At 36.2% G+C, this 18,113-nt stretch overlaps 3 protein-coding genes across 4 annotated transcripts; 1 reads left to right on the forward strand and 2 right to left on the reverse strand.

Annotated features, from left to right (window-relative positions):
* The first annotated feature begins 1,049 nt into the window (after window positions 1–1,049).
* On the forward strand, window positions 1,050–3,806 carry Pop4 (ribonuclease P/MRP subunit POP4). 2 transcript variants are annotated; one of them, XM_018542060.1, is made up of 5 exons: window positions 1,050–1,225; window positions 1,346–1,399; window positions 1,485–1,621; window positions 2,614–2,995; window positions 3,536–3,806. In XM_018542060.1, exons 2-5 carry the CDS (start codon window positions 1,381–1,383, stop codon window positions 3,673–3,675), a joined length of 678 nt encoding a protein of 225 aa, XP_018397562.1. In that variant the 5' UTR covers window positions 1,050–1,225; window positions 1,346–1,380; the 3' UTR covers window positions 3,676–3,806. The 2 variants fall into 2 exon arrangements, with proteins under 2 accessions (XP_018397562.1, XP_018397570.1); XM_018542068.1 differs by having other exon boundaries at window positions 1,346–1,395.
* A 1,847-nt stretch (window positions 3,807–5,653) lies between these two features.
* On the reverse strand, window positions 5,654–14,378 carry Chc (clathrin heavy chain). The gene is made up of 9 exons (XM_018542088.1): window positions 14,258–14,378; window positions 12,918–13,125; window positions 9,349–12,400; window positions 8,683–8,980; window positions 8,045–8,485; window positions 7,258–7,820; window positions 6,717–6,939; window positions 6,554–6,629; window positions 5,654–6,433 (listed from the first exon to the last, which is right to left on the reverse strand). The coding sequence occupies exons 1-9, from the start codon at window positions 14,297–14,299 to the stop codon at window positions 6,306–6,308; spliced, it is 5,031 nt and encodes a 1,676-aa protein (XP_018397590.1). The 5' UTR covers window positions 14,300–14,378; the 3' UTR covers window positions 5,654–6,305.
* Window positions 14,379–15,336: 958 nt separating this feature from the next.
* Window positions 15,337–17,397, reverse strand: RpLP2 (ribosomal protein LP2). The gene is made up of 4 exons (XM_018542047.1): window positions 17,319–17,397; window positions 16,392–16,564; window positions 15,742–15,843; window positions 15,337–15,531 (listed from the first exon to the last, which is right to left on the reverse strand). Exons 2-4 carry the CDS (start codon window positions 16,561–16,563, stop codon window positions 15,461–15,463), a joined length of 345 nt encoding a protein of 114 aa, XP_018397549.1. The 5' UTR covers window position 16,564; window positions 17,319–17,397; the 3' UTR covers window positions 15,337–15,460.
* Between the last annotated feature and the right edge of the window lie 716 nt (window positions 17,398–18,113).

Consider the following 18,113-nt stretch of genomic DNA (forward strand, 5'->3'; position numbering starts at 1 on the left):
GCGTGCGTGCGTGCGTGCGTGTGTGTGTGTCATGTTTGTATGTATATTTACATATAAAGGAGGAATACAAATTTATAATTACAGAACATGATGAACTTTATTTTAATATGATAAAAAGTTTATAATGTATCTATATACGCATTTTTTTTTATTTTTTAAGTTTCTTTTACTAGATCATACTGTAATTATACTCAATCTATGGTCTAGAAAGAAAAAAAGAAAACATATAGAAAAATTAAGAAATTGTTTATTATAAATTCTATACGCAGTTTACATACAAAATCGATAATATGCGATTTTAAACATGCTAATGTATAGATAAATATCACTTGACTTCACTTTATTTTACTTCACTGCACTTCACTTCACAATAATCCACTTCACTTTATTTTTTTTCACTTTACTATCAATATCTACAACAATTTGCAGGACATCACTAACGAATAAAAGCATACGAACTTAATACTGCTGTTACCGCCAATTACTACACAACACTTCTATGGTTAGAGCATGAAGGAAGATATAAGGAGACTCCACTCAGTCTCGCCAGTCTACAAAACATGGACCCATTTTAGGTTTCGAGTTCAGTTTCCGATTCTCAACACTCGCAGCGCTCGTGAATTTAGTAGTGCTGTGCATAATAAGTGCGAGTAAAGGAGCCTACAGACCAGAGCGGCGCAGCGGTGAAGCGGCGAGCGATAGCCAATGAGGGCCATACTTTTGAGTAAAAGTATGGCTCTCATTGGCTATCGCTCGCCGCTTCACCGCTGCGCCGCTCTGGTCTGTAGGCTCCTTAAGAGAAATGATCATTTCTCTTACTCGCACTCATCAGAATTGGAAACTGAACTCGAAACCTAAAATGGGTCCACTTTTATTTTACGGAGTGGAGTCTTCTTATATCTTACTTCCTGGGTTAGAGAAAGACCGAAAACGAAAACACAAAGAATAAGTGAGAGAAAAGTTCAGATGGCGTTACCGTATGTAATGTCTCAACTTGCGCATGCGCGTTACGATTTTGGCTTCACATAATGAATAGAGTTGCGCTACTGTATACTGGGCTGCGTTCAGAATCATCATCTGAGTGCACCCAGGTGTCGTGTTATCCTTGTTTATCATTCGTGAACAACAAGGATAAAACAACATCTGGGTGCATCCGGACGACGATTCTGAACGCACCCCTGTGCTTCCACCATGGCGTGAGTCCCATAATTAAAGAAAAAGATCGGTTAGTCCTTAACTTTTAAAATGTATTATACTTTAAGAACATTTTTCTATGTTCTAGAAAATCATGAAGAATTGTAATATTTCAATACGTTGCAAAAATAATTAAGAATTTTAATTGCAGTCTGAATTCAAAAGATCAATTTAGGAGGCAGAACTATGTCAGATGATTATGCGAGTAAATTTTAATATAAATTTTTAATATACTATAAATTTGTAAGTTTTTCTTATGTTCTTGTATTAATAACGTGCGACTCTTTCAGAATTGTGCATGCCACTTCCTAAAAGTAAGACCGATCATATCAAGATTTGTGAAAACACTCAGCAGTATGTTATTAACTTTTTACAAACCTTGTTGCCACCATCCGACCATAAATCTATTTCAGATGAGTTGCGAAAGGTATATACATAATATATAATGTTATTATTGTAATACATATATTATAATAAGCTAAGGTGTTTATGTGTGAACTGGTGATACAATCAGAAAGAGGATGATTCTACATAGCAAACTAAATTGGAAATTTAGAATATAATTTTTTTCACATAAGGCTTTGTTTTCGAGGAAATCAATTTTAAGTATTTACCTGATAGATATTGACTTAACTACGTATCTCAATATTAGATCTAGCTGTAGACTATAATCTTTGCTTATGTTTAGGTTTATTATACTAGGTAATTGTGAAAAAAGAATATTCACAATAAATCACAAAAATATCTTTAGTAAATTTAACAATTTGATAAACAAGATTTGACTTGAATTTGGACATTACCAACTGAATATTTTTTATCTCATATTTACGTTAAGTATAGTTGTATGTGCTACCATCATATATGTAATTTTATGTTTAATCGTTAATTTTATACTATTTTGTACTAAGGAGGATCTTAACCATAGGTGGAAACATATACGTTTTATTTGTTTCTCTAATAAATTGTATAAAGTGTACTCCAAGAGCTTGTGTTGGCTCACATAATCTTTTTTAATTTTGTGATTTATTTAACTGAACCTTTTGATTATCTTATATCTTTTAAATTCACAATAAATTTTATTACTTTATAAGTTATTGAAAATGTTGTCCATTTTGTTGAATACATAGTTTTGTCTTTGGAATAAATTTCTATGAATGCTTTCTAACATGTTTTGATGTTTTATCAATTAAATTTATATCCAATAAATATTTAAAATAGATTTTATTGAAAACAAAGTCTCACATGAAAATCATTTTATTATTTATTTTTAAATTATTGTTTTTATATAGAGAATTTCTTTACTGGTTGTACCTACAGTTCATAGATCCTGTAAAATACATAATGAGATAAACGAAAGAGTCATCACAAAATGGAAATATAATTACTGATTGACTAAGATTGCTTCTTAAAATTTTTTAGACCTTTATACTTAACAAGATCAAACCAAAGTACAAGCAGAAAGTGGGAAAAGGCAAATGTTTTTCTGCTAAGAAAAGATTGCGCTTTGGTTTAGGTAGGATTGGCAACAGAAATCAGATGAAGTACTCCGATGTTTTGCCTTTAAATGAATTATGGCTACAATACATGCAAGAGATGCTAGGTGTCGAGTCGTTTGCCGATATATCGGAGAATCCTCGAAATTGGGAGAATATAAATCTGCAATTGATAAAAGCCGATTTTCATGGTGCTAAAATTTCGATTGATAGATCCAAATGCCCCAGTCTGGTAGGGGTTACAGGAATCGTTATACAAGACACAAAGAATACTTTTAGGGTCTGTGGAATGGACAATATTATTCGAAGTAAGAGCGCAATAAACGTACATTGTCGATTTTTTTCTTGTAAAGATGTATCTGTCATAAAGTATATTATAAGCACTTACTGCTTTTCATTGTATATATACATGAATACAACAAATTCCATGGAAATTATAGTTTTAACAATATGATAGGTGGGAGAAAATTTAAGAATGATAAGTACTGAAAATGATAAAATAAGGAAAAATCGAAAATAACAAAATTATGATCAAAGTTTTGTTTGTAATATACATTTTTAATATTCATAAGTACTAGGTATTTTTATATGAATAAGTGAATATTTAGAATTACAGAATCAAGAATACTAAAATTTCGGTCGTGACTTTGTTAATCATTAATGTCTAAATACTTACGTAAAAAATGCTTCATATTTATAATTAAGAAATGAAGCTTTTTGTTATTCTTTCGATTTCTGATTTCTCATTTTATTATTTAAAAACATCCCTTTTTTCTCCCACCTGTTGCCAAACTCCATGTATATGTGTCTTTTTGTATTGCTAATGATTTTTATTAAACTATTTACAGCGATACCAAAAGATGTAGTTAAGATAAACATTTACTTGGATGATGGAGTAATACTAAAAGTGTTTGGAAGGGATCTTTCTACAAGGCCTGCAGAACGAGCAGTTAAGAAGTTAAAAAATAGTTCAATTGTAATGCTGTGATAAATATTTAATAATATATTGATAATTCGATACTCTCTCTCTCTACCTTCTACAAAGATACACAAATTAGTATTAAATCTTGATAAAAAAAAGTTGTTGCCAGGAAAAATAAAAAAATATGACAAAATCAATATACGGATAATAAAAGTATATGTGATTAAACCCTATGATCATTTTGTTGAAATTATTTTAATTTTTCGTATAGATGTTAGAATTATTTTATTTCTTCATATCTTTCAGCTTTCTTTGCAGATTATTATTATAGGATATTACAATTACAGGATGGGTAATGTATATTTACTACTTACATGATACAGTATTTATATATATAGTCGTATATATATATATATATAATATAGCATTATATTTATATATAATGTATACGCGTGTAAATCTCTTTGTGTCTCGTGTGTTTATATGGAAAGGTGTGCATAACTATTGAACAATAATGTATTTTTTCTTTTGGAAGTGTATTCACCCATGTTCCATTAAAACCGCAGTGGTCGAACATGACACTGATACAATGATAATTATTTTCAATTAATACAACAACTATATTTGTTTAATCAATCTCTACAATTTCATTTGGCTAAAAGTTTAGATCAAAGTAAAACATAGTATCAGGGCATGTTGCTGACCTTCTCCTCCTTTGACATAACAGTTTTAATATATAATATATACAGCTAGATCACTGCAAGATCAACTGTGGAGTACAAAAAAAACCAAAATGTCGCGCGATAGAGAAGACGAGGAAACGAGATAAGCGCGTTCGTTCTTCTATTATTACGTAATAAATTTTTTTTATCTGGGCACAATATTAATGTGACCTTTTCGCCGATATAAACTTTAGCTCTCCGCGCATTTTTTTTCTTTAAATAAAAAGACTACATATTATAACCTGTTGAGATATGAGAAAAAGAAATGATATATATATATATATTACTAAGTGATACAAATTTGCGCAGAATGGTAGTTTACACTCTCTTAGGAATGTTAACGGTAAGATGTACTACAAAATTAGTTTTTTTTTTCGCCTGTCGCACCTAATACATATTATCTTGATACAAAGACGTAACGCTTTATATATACGATGTAAAGATTAAAAAAAAAAGAGAAATACAAATGTTTAACAAAACATAGCTTTGTTATTTTCTAGAAATATGATCAAATTTATCTTAAAACTGCATAATTTAGGCATAGTTTGTAACAAGTTACTATAATGATTATAACGATCAATAACTTCGAATAAAATATTATGCACACACATTAGATGTGAAACCATAAACATAATGCCTATTACGTCTATGTGTGAAACGAGTAGAAAATATTACCAAAACTACGGTACATATGAAACGATGTGTAATAATGGACGATGTGTAATGCTGGACTTTGTTATCAAATTATCTTCCCTTAAATTCAAGGAATTAAAGATAATTTGACATTTATCTATAATTAATCTTTTTATGCGATGAACAATGAAAGATTAAAAACACGATACATAATGTAGATTGGGCAAAAAAAATCTCGGGCGGACTACTCCATGCATTGCAGTACATTAGTGAGACAATAAGATCTTGCCGTTCAATTTCGGTATCTATAATTTATTTTATGATTTATTGTGTTTACGCAAATCAAACTAACTTGTGGCGAACACGTGTCTTCGTATTATGTTCAAGCAAATGTACATACAGGTAGATCTAGAACGATGTATATGTTATAATAGGTACGCCAAATATATTCTGAAGTGTCTACAAGTTTTTCTCCATCTCGATTCGTCGTTATAATACTGATATAACGATACGCGATCTACCTCGAGCTAAAAGATATTCTTACATTGCAATTTTGCGAAGGATTCTTATTTTCCACTGTAATTCATCACACGCTAGAAGGTTTTGAGAATGTACATCTAGTACAATGCCAACGTTTTTTTTTTTCAAAACTAAAGAAAAAAGAGATGACTTAAAAAAAACATGTTTATATAAATGGTGAGAGAAATTGGAAGAAATTTCATCAAAAAGCAAGCGCTGAATAATCTGTACAGAAATTACGATATAATTGTAGATCTACAGTTGATTTTGCTTCCGAATTACGATATTGCCCAAAAAAGCTTGCTTCCTGTTAGTAGCCAAAAGAAAGGCACGTAGACGCACACACATATATATATGTGCCGGTAAAAGACAGGGAAATTATGCTTTGTTCACACAACATACATTTATCTTTTTCATTGACTGCAACGATAATTCAACAGAAAAATCTCGGTAAATCGCATTAAAAAAAGAAAATCTTTTCTTTTTTTTTTGTTTTACAATTATTTCCGAATAATTTTTAAAATTTTTTTACACAAAATCTGCGTTGAATAGCTGTTTAAACCATGAAATATAATTTACTCAACGTCTTCCCTATAAATTACACATTCACATTTAGGTAGCGTGTGATAGCGTATTAATGCCTTTTCACAATGCATTTCGCTATTCGATACACTATTATCATGATCTAAACGTGGCAATTCATCGTTTTCTAATGGTATTCATTCGTATTCACTTTGACGATATTAAGCTAACAAAACAATCTCATTCTACCTAAACTTTATAGAAAAGTAGACTTTGTTGATCTGTCTCCTTAAATGTATTTCACATACCGTAACCTTGGTAGGCTGCGGTGGGCGCGTACACTTGTGCGGGTGTACCGTATACGTTTTGAGGCGCGTAGCCAGGTGCCATCATTCCTGGCCCTGCGGTCAGCATTAACTGAGGTTCCGCTGTAATAAGAAATATTAATACCAGGTGAAATATTATCATTAATGTGGAAAACGGTTCATCGATTTTGCACATTTATGAGATGTATATATTCGCAAAAGTATATTAAAAAGGTCACTCACGCATGATCATAGGCTTGTGTTCCTGATGATCAGTTTCTTCAATGCGTCGGCTTTCGGCCTCTTCTAATTTATCGACCTGAATAAAATATAATTATTATTGTAAATACTCTTAACGGTATGAAGAATTAGACGTACGTTTTTTTTATGAATATCATATATATACCTTAGTAATATATTCCCGCGCCACTTGTATAAGATACGGCATTGCAAAATGTAAAATGCGATGTCTCCATGCGAGTTCCAAGATGACATCCGGGTGAAGTAAATCGTAACAATGAAATAAGCATGCTGCAAAACAGTCCTTAGAACCTCTTTCTAAAAACCACTCAAGTAATTCTTCGGCGACTTCTGCATTCCGGGATTCCGCCGCATATTCCATAGCGTCTCTATTATCGAATCAATAAAATTTCCACATATGTATACATCATAAATGTACCATAAACGTACATATTTGATTTAACACTAAAATCCCAATATCTCACTTGAACTGCCAAAAGTACCAATCTGATAATTTCCTTGTTTTCTATTAGTAAAGTTATTTTGATATTTATTACTTGTATTAGAAATTTATTTGTATTATATTCACATTTTTCAATACTACATATCTAATATAAAAAAGAAACAAATTTTAATGATTAGCGCAGCCAAAATGATACTATTGACGATTCTAGTATTAAATAATGTGCAGCATTGTTAAAAATTACCTAAATAGTCGATCCTTCTTGCAAAGCTCCACGGACTGCTTCCATCTATTATTTCCCTTGTACAGATATGCGGCGATTCTCCTGAACTCGATCAATTCGTGTTTTTCGAGTTGCATCGCCAACGCGATATTATCAAAATTATCGAATGCATCGATCGATGTTCGGAGACCTTGATAATCCTCTTCGTCGATTAACAAGCCGTTTAAGGCTTCGTTGATAGCTTTGTTATTGAGAGCCTGAACCGATCTCAAGTACGGCTTCACTAATTGCAGATGGCTGGTTCGCGTGAAATACGCTACTGATCTAGTATGATCCATGCGCGGAGCAAGCACGAGCAATATATCGTTCAGAAGAAGGGGTTTATATTCCACGTAAAAGTGTATAGCCTTATAATAGAGCTCGACGTTTGCAACTTTGGTGATTACGTCTTTAAAATGACCCTCTCGCCAAGCCTCAGTAGGATGTTGCATCATCGCTAGGACTGCGTTATCATATTCCTCATACTTGTCGTACAAAAACACTAACTCAGCCCACAAATGCGCTTGTTCCGCTGCGCGTAACACCTACAAGTCAATCATTATTAGTTCATTTCTAACAATGTAGATTAACCTTATATATATAATCTCAGTTTAATTTTTTACCTTTATTAGTTTTAAAAACAAAGGAAGGAAAAATTAGAAAAAGATAGAATAAATTTAATTAAAATCAATCCACATTAATAGAAATGTACATAAATAGTTAATTAAACTGTTATTGATTTTCATTTTGATCTAGGATAAACACTCACTTTCGGTATATTGACGCGCGACCAGAAGAGTTCCAAATGTTCCCTCATTCGTTGAGGCTTGTATTTACTATAGAGAATAGCTAGTTCAGTGAACATTCCCATGTGAGCTCGTTCAAGTCCTAGAGCAGCTTCCAAAAGATTAATGAGTTCTTCGAAATGTCCGCGATCTTGGTAATAATTAATCAAGTCTTCAAGCTCGTCCGCATGTACGACTATATGCAGCCCGCACATTTGTGCCAAGCGAAATTCGCCGCTATCTACGCAAGCAAAACAAACTTCCTTCCAGGTGCGCGTCGAATTAGCTTTTCGTGCACTATCGACGGCACCTTGAAACTCTTTTAGGTGGACCAACGTTATAGCTAAACGTGCGAAGTTGGATACATTGTTGTAGAGAAGCTTCGCGGCGTCATACATCTTATCATCGAAACATCTATCACCGATCTGCAAAAAGAGTAAAATATTCGTAAGGAATAGAATTGCACTTATGAATGCGAACTAGTTAGAGTTATAATAATACCATAAGATGTCATTATGAATTCATTTGTTGCTTATAAATAAACTTAGAAGTACCATACAAAATTTAATATCCCTTTATATTATTTTGGCTTTTATGTTTTACTTTGGGAATGGCTCTTTACCTTTTGTATGTCAGCGTGATTAGGGCCAGATATAAATTCTTCGAGATCTGCGAGTCTGTTGGTTCGTGCATACGCATATATTAATTCGCTTTCGATGAAGGATTCGCGTGCTTTCTTGCGGGCCATTTGGAGATAACGGACTAAATCCTCCCAGTGCGAAGTTCGATGCGCAGTTTCCACCACGTCCATGTACGCGGACGGATCGTCAGCTTTAATAAAGCTATCGATCGATTCTTTAACTAGACCCTGCTGCAGTTGAGCCCTAGCAAGCTGCGACCATACTGGCGGCTCGTTGCATCTACACATGAAACGGTTTATTTAAGTAAATTGTACAAAAATACACTATGCACACACCAAAGTTTGAAAACACTTTAAAAAAAAAAAATAGCATTTTTGAGATTACTTACTCAAATTTTCATGTGTTCTTTAATCATAATTGTTCGAGAGAGCAATCGTGGGTGTAACTTTTTTCATAAGACAGAAACGTGAAAAGTGAAAAATGTTTCCATTGCCCTCAATAATAAAAATTTCCACTTTTCATATTTTCGTCTTAGGAAAAGTTATACAATCGCTACTTTGAAAAATTATTATTATTAACAGAAACACATTGTTATGGATATTTGAATAAAAAGTATTTCCAAATTTTTGGCTTAGAATATACTATACCTTTCTGCAAATTCGTAAGCTCTGTCCAAGTTGCCGACTTGTTCAATTAGAACCTGAATAGCCGACGTGTTGACGTCAAACTTTTTGAAAATCGCAAAAGCTTCCTCGTAAAGTTCGTTGTTAATAGCAATGTTGGCGATATCCGGGGCGTCATAATTATCTAAGCGGTTAATATATTCCATGACGCGCGTACGATCGGCTTTGATGGCTGTTAATATTAAGAGATTCTGCAAGTTACGATGATCGCTAAACACGCTGCTGTCCAGTACTATTTTCTCGAGAAGTTCAATCAGTTCGTTAGGCAAGTCAGCAGTCATGAAAGCCTTGACAGTAACCGATATATCTTCAGGATCTTGCGTTTCAGATAACGCCGTCTGAACAACTTGATCGATCAACGGTCGCTTATACGGATTGCTCTCCAACAGCACTTCTGCCCAAAGATCAGGATCTCTACGTCTCACCAAATATCTGGCCTCACTCTTGAACAGGCTGTTCTCGTTGCATACGCTTATCAACTCACGGTCGCATTGGCCACGCTCGTATGCAATGCAAGCTAAGTGAGGATCGCGTTTCTCACAATATTTGCCAACGACTCTACTGTCATAGAATTGATTCTCTTTAAGAAATCTTTCGGGATTGTTGTTGCTGTCGATGTAGATCTTGGCCAGCGCGTTGTGCGTAGCCGGTTCCACACAACCCTCGTGAACGCGGGATTCCAACCATGGCAGCAACAATTTCAGCCGGTTTCTCTTTTCTACTTCCTCAACTAGTTCATCGGTGGAGAATTGTCCGCGCACCACCAGTATCAGATTCTTGATGATATCTTCCGAGCAGTCAACGTCCAATAGACCACCCACGACCACCGGTAGACGAGATGGATTTACCTTTTGGACATATATCTCGATGTATTTCTGTAAGTTGTTACGATAAAGATAGAGAACAAGATCGTGAACGAAGTCGAATCGATCGCACACGATTATTAAAGGCAATTGATCGGATAGTTTTGCTTCTTTTAGGAAATTCTTTACGCGTTCTGGGTTGTAACAATTGCTCTCTCGACATATACGCTCTACTTCCTTTATCTGACCAGTCTTGCATGCTGCTTGGATATATTTGAAGTGCACCTCTTGATCCTGGCTGAAATTCACGATAGATCCCAAGAAGTAGAACAAACCTTCATAAGACTTAAAACTCTCGAACAGATCTATCAACGCTTTAGTCGTTAATTGCTCGTGATATTTGGTCGCGATCTGTATGCAAATCTGCAAGTTCTGCCGTATGTTGGCCGTTAACATGGCCTTCAGGCACTCGAGAGAATCTTCAACGGACAGAGTACCGAAGAAACCTACGAGCCAGTCGGGAGAGAGCAGATGAGTATGTACCACCGCTCTTTTAATATCATATAAATCCGTGTAATGCTCGAGGGCGCGTTGCAACAAGCCAGCCTTTTCGCACAATTGCGCAACGTGAGCTCTATCGTAATGGGTAAACATTTGATTGCCCAATATAGCGTCAGCCACTTGCGGGGCAGACATTAAATTCATTTCTAAGAGGCGGGTTTGTAAGGCACCCTCGCTTGGCCGATTGTTCTTGAGCGCATCAAGCAGGAACGCAGTACATTGCTGCACCATATTCTGCTCCATAAATATATCGACAATCTGATTAATATCGGCCAATGGTTCGTCGTCCTGAACCAACATCTGTGCAAACGCCACACCCTGATCGGGATTAATCCTCATAACATTCCGCAGGAGAAATATGTAATCGGGCGTATACGAGACTTTCTTGGCGTATAATACGATCTTCTGAAATTGACCAGTCTCAGCGAAGCATTGAATTACTTTGTTGGGAACGTTGGCTCTCAAATAAACACTAAGTGCCAATGTGGGATCCGCTTGTTTCACTAGATCCCCCAACTCTTCGCTGCATTCCAGCTTATCTTCCTTCAGCCATTTCTCCAGCAGTTGCTTACGTCCTTGAACTAATACCGGTCGACATAACTCCAACGACTCGTACTTATTCAGTTGTCCCTGATCCAAAAGAATGCCAAAATACTGTAGAAGAGGCGACGTTTGACCCTGAGTAGCAGGGACTTGTTGAAATCGTTGGATAGTCGCTGGTGTTCTGAGTATTCCTTTAGGAGCATTTGCCGCGACTTTCGCTGCTTCCGCGTACTGACCGTTTTGGAAGAGCATATTGAATTTTCTTACGAACAAGTCTTCTGCGCCCGACAGATTGTTTCTCACGGCCATTCTCAACGCCAATTCTGAGTTCTGTAGCACACCATTAATGTACGGGATTATGTTCTCCTCGTCTACGGAGACGGACAAAACTTGACCCTTCCGATTCACTCCTATTATACCGCCAGACGCTTCATGCGGCGCAGTAACAAAGATCGTCTCTCCAGAGATACGATTCATAAATATACAGGTCGCGGACTCGATATCGTACATATGTATATAACCGTATTTCGTGATTAAATATATGACGTCATATTTGGAGCTAACTTGCATCGCGACGGGAAAATCGTTTCCTGCCTCAGGTGGGAAAAATACATCTACAGCTTTCTTGGGAAACGGATGGTTACCAGAAGGCGGCTGACCCACCTCGATGATGTGAAGCTTCGCGCCCTGGACCGTTCTAACAGCAAAACAGAACAGATTGCTTGGTTCTCCATTTCCTTCCATCTTAAACTGAGCGAAGGAGGCGGCGTGTCCCTCGATCGGTTGTGAACATTTACGTTCCACAGAGTAAAGCTGCATGGCGCCGACCACTCGATTATGCTGTGCCGAAATACCGATCAACAACAGCCACGTCTGCTTCGGATCTGTTCGGTAATTAATAATCTGGCAGCCATTTAATGACGAATGACGTTCGAACATCTTATTCGGCGTCGAGTCACCCTCCATGGACCAGTGGTACACTGCAGTCTCTGTTACTAATGCCAACGTGTTAAGTGATATCCATTTCCAAAAGACCACGTCTTCCGTCATTGTGTGAGCTTTCATCTTTGATTTCATTTCAATGTTGAAGATCTGAAGTGTCTTCATAGCTAAAAAAAACATTTCTCTTAACAATCCTCATTCTCTTTCAATATATCTATTATTATAGAATCACTACTACAAAACTTGCTTTAGAAAAATATGTGCAATAGATTACAATGTAAATTCCAATAAAAAACATAAATGACACAGTATATAAATCATTAGATACTCGTCACTGTTAAATAAAGATGAAATAATTACTGTTACACTGTGTCGTGTTTGTTGAAAAGCGTCATATGTTACATTGTATCACCTGTAGGTCTGTTCAGGTTGCTTGCACTTTTTATATTCAACCTTGCTTTTACTCTTTTCAACATATGAATACAATTTATCTCATTATAAGTAAAAAAATGTTTGAGAAATTTAAGCAATGTGAACAATACTTATTTTTTCTTTCTTATCCGAAAGCCGTCAATATTGCTTTCCAAGTTACAAATAGAATAAAATCAAAGTTTTCAATGTTTAGTTTCTACAGCTGAACACCTTTTCCTGAAACCGAGCACTCACATGTGCGTGTATGCATACCTTTAAGAGCGATGACTTTACTAGCAGGATTCATGATTGCAGAATCAGCAGATATTGGTCTTCTGATAGGATTGGCTGAATCATTCATATCGATGATCACTACCTGGGCAGTATCACCAACCTTCTCTCTAACGCAAATAAACTTGTCAGACTCCATAGTGAGGGTGTTAAAGCTGACATTACTAGCGTTAATTCCTACAGCTGTAAGCTGTAAAAATAAGAAACATAGATAGCCTTGTGTTCTTCAAACTCATGATTGGTTTTACATTTTATGAGAGCAAAAAAGTTTATTATTGAGTCAACTTTATTAACAATATATTTCTCACAATTCAAAAGTAATCAATATGTAAACATATGCTCTTTACAACAGAGATCAATACTGATTACAGACGTTATTGCTAATACAATTAGAAAATAAGATAAAACAGTAACAAAATAAATTTTTTAATTGACATTCCAACATTTTTGTAATTGTTGAAAGTTTCTGCTGATTGAATTATACTTTCAGATCTAAAGGGACAGTCCTATCACAAGCAAAAGAAACTCTCAACAGTGGCAGAATAAACATTCTGCTAAACACAACAAATGTGTAACGTTACTGTAATAGCTATATGTGTTGTTAAAATAAAGCATGTCTTGAGTTGCAACGTGTGGAGTACAAGCAGTTTGGTTTACATCATCCAACAAGCGTCTACGTGGAAAACGTGGAAAGGAACGACAGCATTTTCCACGACATCCGATGATGACGCATTGGGACAATGGGAGGATTGTATGCCGATAAGGTGCAACAGTTTCGGATAAAAGCGGAAACAAGGGGCGTATGCTAAACGATAGCGTTTCGGTGGAGAAGAGAAAACGAGGAGGGACAACCTAGGGCACAAAAAGTGTATTCGTTTGACTGGAATTGACACGGTATCGCGTTCAATTCCAGACGAATATCGGGGGGATAACCTGTGCCATATGAAATTCGCCGTGAGGAGAGCGCGAGGCAGAGTCGGGTGTGTGTAACGTCATCGGGTCTCGCCGCGTTCGGCTGACGGGGAGGGAGGGAAGGGGGGGAGAGAGAGAGGAGACGTTGCAACTGTCAGTAACGTCAGTCCCGAAATATTGCACTTCCGTTCCAGAGAGACGGGGGCGAGTAAATCTGTCGATACATCGACGGTTATTACGCACGCGAAAGAGAGAAAAATAAGGAGAAGGGGGAGAGATTAATGAGAGGACGAGAGATGCGGGGGCAGAGAAAATGTCCGGTGCGTTGAATGTCTTGAGAGAAAGGCCGACGTGGTAAATGCCGATGATGGGGCAGGCGCGGAGTTCATGGGGGAGGGGGGCAGACGTACCTGCAGGTGTTCCTGAAACCTTATGGGTAGTAGCTGGGTCATTTTCGCCGCGGTGTCCGACGAATCCGTCGTGGCGAGATTCTCAATCGCCGTTCCCGCCGTGATGCGGATTTAGATCTCCCCCGTAAGCGGTTGGAGATCTCTTCACGATTCAAAAATTCAATCCTCCTTACTTACGGATCTCGATCCCCCCGGGAGTCGTCGTGTGCGCCTCTCTCTCTCTCTCTCTATCAATCTCTATTCCGTCGCGGGACGCTCAACATCAATTCGTCGGAGAGCGTAAAAACCGACTGAGCGGAGAGCGAACATAAACGTCGCTACTCGCCGCTGACACCCATCATGGCCGCCAACGCCGCCCCTCTAACTCGAAATAGTTCCCGCGTATGGAGGATGTCCCTTGGAAAGATTCACTACGTGCGCGAAAGATTCCGGAGAGGTCGACGATCACGATAGTGAAATAATGACAATGCGCGCTAAAAAATTTTCTATCCAGGCGGTCGGCGAAGACAATCACGATGACGTTAGCGGAGAGTGTCGAGCACGGCGCGAGCGCCCCGACACCAGCGGAAGAATACAAGCGACGATTTGACACGATTGGACTCGGTGGCGGATCTCGCGCATCACTCTCTCCTCTTACCCCACCTGCCGCTGTCGCCAGCGAGTGAAACCGCAGCAGCGCACGAGTGCGTAACGTACTTCCACGCAGTCGATTACGAGTCTCTCCTCTCTCTCTCTCCTTTCTTTCCCGCCCTACCACTCTCCGCATTCCCTCTCTAATTAAAATACTTTTTCTCTTGTAAAACACATATCCCGAAGGTTATCGCCGAGGTTTCGCTACACTCTCGATGTCTCGATACCTCCTCACGATAGGTTAAATGCGGTTAATTCTAAAAGGAATCTGCTAGAATTTTTTAGACAGAAATGTTGTTTAATTTAAATTATTTAATTTAATTAAATTCAAGATTAAATTCAAATAAGCTACAAAAAAAATGGTATAAAATTCTTTTTAGAATCAGACGCAGCCGGAGGTAGGGATGTAAAGAGATTCTGAGTTCAGTTAAAAGTACACTTTATTCTTCAGCAGAAGTATCAACTATTCATTCTTAAGGCCTACAAAAGTTGAACTGGAAATCGTTCATACCACTGCTGCAGAATGCAGCATGTTCTGTTCTCTGATGACAAAATAAAAAAAGAGAAGTGTCTTTAATCAAATAAGCCAAAGCCCATATCGTCATCCTCGGATTCAGATTCTTCTTTAGCTGGTTTCTTTTCCTCTGTTAAAAGAAATATTCATTATATTCGCACATCAGTATCATTATAAATGTCTTAAATAGAAGCTTATTCTTTTTAGTTGTATTTTTTGCATATTCTTTCTTTTTCCTTTTCTACATCTTGAAGAGAAAAAATAAAATATGCAAAAAATTCAATTAAAAAGGATGATGGATTTTAGAATTAGACTTTTAAAGTTAAAATGATAAACCTACCTTTCTTCTCTTCGGCTGGAGCTGCCGCGCCACCAGTAGGCGTTGCAGGGCTACCAGCAGGGACTGCCCCACCAACTGGCATGGATGATAATTTCTCTCTACCTAGAAATGCAAAACAATTCAGTTCCATTTGGATTACATATACTTCTGAGTAAGAACTGACTTGGTGGGTTTCAGATTCAATCCCCAATGTTTATTCCAAATATGCCTTGGTATTGTAACAGATTAATTAGAAAATCAAAACATTCATTTTTATCAATGCAGATTAAGTTTAATCTTGGTGAATAGGACAGAAGAGAATTAATCTACTTCAGCTTATTTCAAGAAATTTGATTTATAATTAAATAACTTAATAAATATATATTCATCCCCCCTACCTTTAACTTATGTAATTTCTACACAAACTACATACTCTAGCTGTTGTTGTATCCTAAAGTCTACCACTATCACAAAAAGATATATACATTTTCCTTGAACTTATTCTATATACCATAATTTTTTAGTTTCTTATGCATCTTTAATTCTAGACACTCATTAACATCAATATTATTGTAATTTATCAATTAAAAAAATCAATTAAACCAAGACTAAAAAATTAATTTGTATTGATAGAAACAAGCATAAGCATTTTGAGGAATATATCGACATACCCTTGGAAATCAATTCATCTATCGATTTGCCATTCAATTCATTAATGACTTTCTTCAATTTCTCAACATCGGTTTCAATTCCCACTGACGACAGAATTTTTTCAATATCATTCTGGCTTGGCGAGGTCTTGCCTCCCAAAACTGCCAGCATGTAAGCAGCCACGTAACGCATTCTACAAAATAGTATTAAAATACCAATATAAAACAATTTACATAACGTAATTACTTTAAAGGCTAGCAAATTGTACTCAGTAAAAGGGAATGAGGTCATCACAACCATTCAGTCGAAAGATGGTAAATGTGTATAATCATCATGAAATAAGGACTTTAATATATTTATAGACGTTATTATGAAATAACTTCTATAAATATATGTGTGATACATTTAGCTTATACATATAAGAACTATAAACATCATTCGCGTGATCGGAGCGTGACAAAGTGATGTTATATTTAAAATATTGGGTTATGTTCTTTTTGACTGAACTTTTGCACCAGTTCATCCTTTTTCCTTTTCTCTCCAGGAGAAAAACAGATGAACTGATGCAAAAGTTCAGCCAAAAAGAGCAGGCCTATTAATATATGTAGTTGTACCGAACCACATAACCTATTGCTTCTTGACGCGCTCCTATTTTCATCAAATGTTGATGAAATATATATTAATCATACTACTTTCGAAATCATATTATATTATGTTGGCAGATTTAACTGCAATTCGAACAAAAGTGGAAGCGATATTGCATACATATAACGTGTTGGATATTTACGCTTTCGCGTAGACATGATGCATAGAAAGTATCCACCGATATAACGAATTGTAAAGTGCGATCCAACGAAGATGTTAATTAGTTTGATCCGTCGATATTCAGATAATCCGAAACGTAAAATGTTATTGTTTGTAAAGATAATATTCGAATTTAAACATACCTTTAAGTCGTGCGACACGAAACGTGAAACCGCTGGAGCAATATTAAAACGTGTACAAAACTTGCACGGTTGCACCGGAAGGTCCGGAAGTAGTGATGCCGGATTTCGATTCGATACATCGAGAATCGATTCTTTTCCGCATTCAAAAATCGATTTTTCGATCGATTCTAAAGCCCATTCTACATTGGTCGTATCGTAGGCGTCGCAGGTCACAAATTTGTTGCAACAGCCAATCCGATATGTCAATTTAGAAGTCTCACGACGCTTAAGCGGGGAGCACAGACTTTTGCATAACGCATAAACCATATACATAAAGAATTTGATTGGTCCATTGACTCATGCATAAGAAAATGGACCAATGAAATTCCTTATGCACATGCTTTATGCGTTATGCAAAAGTCTGTGCTCCCCGCTTAACGATGCTACGATACGACCAATGTAGTGACCCTCTAATAAGAGTCTGGACACGTGAAGTCCGCCATTATTCGTCGAAATTGTGCGAGAGAGAAAAAATCATGCTATCTCATTCTAGTGGCGCTGTAAGTTGTAGCTGATTGTAGCTCTACAAACTTCATAGTTTCTGTTTCTGTTTCGTCTCGCCTCATGCATCGTATCATTTTTAAGACCAGGACCATTAATATTCGAAGAAGAAGAAGAATCATTATGATTAATATTATTATATTATTATATTATATTATTATATTATTATATTATATATTATTATTATATTATATTATTATATTATTATATTATTATTATATTATTATTATATTATTATTATTATTTATTATTATT

The sequence above is a fragment of the Cyphomyrmex costatus genome, unplaced genomic scaffold (assembly GCF_001594065.2).
Source record: "Cyphomyrmex costatus isolate MS0001 unplaced genomic scaffold, Ccosl1.0 scaffold1081, whole genome shotgun sequence".
NCBI lineage: Eukaryota > Metazoa > Arthropoda > Insecta > Hymenoptera > Formicidae > Cyphomyrmex > Cyphomyrmex costatus.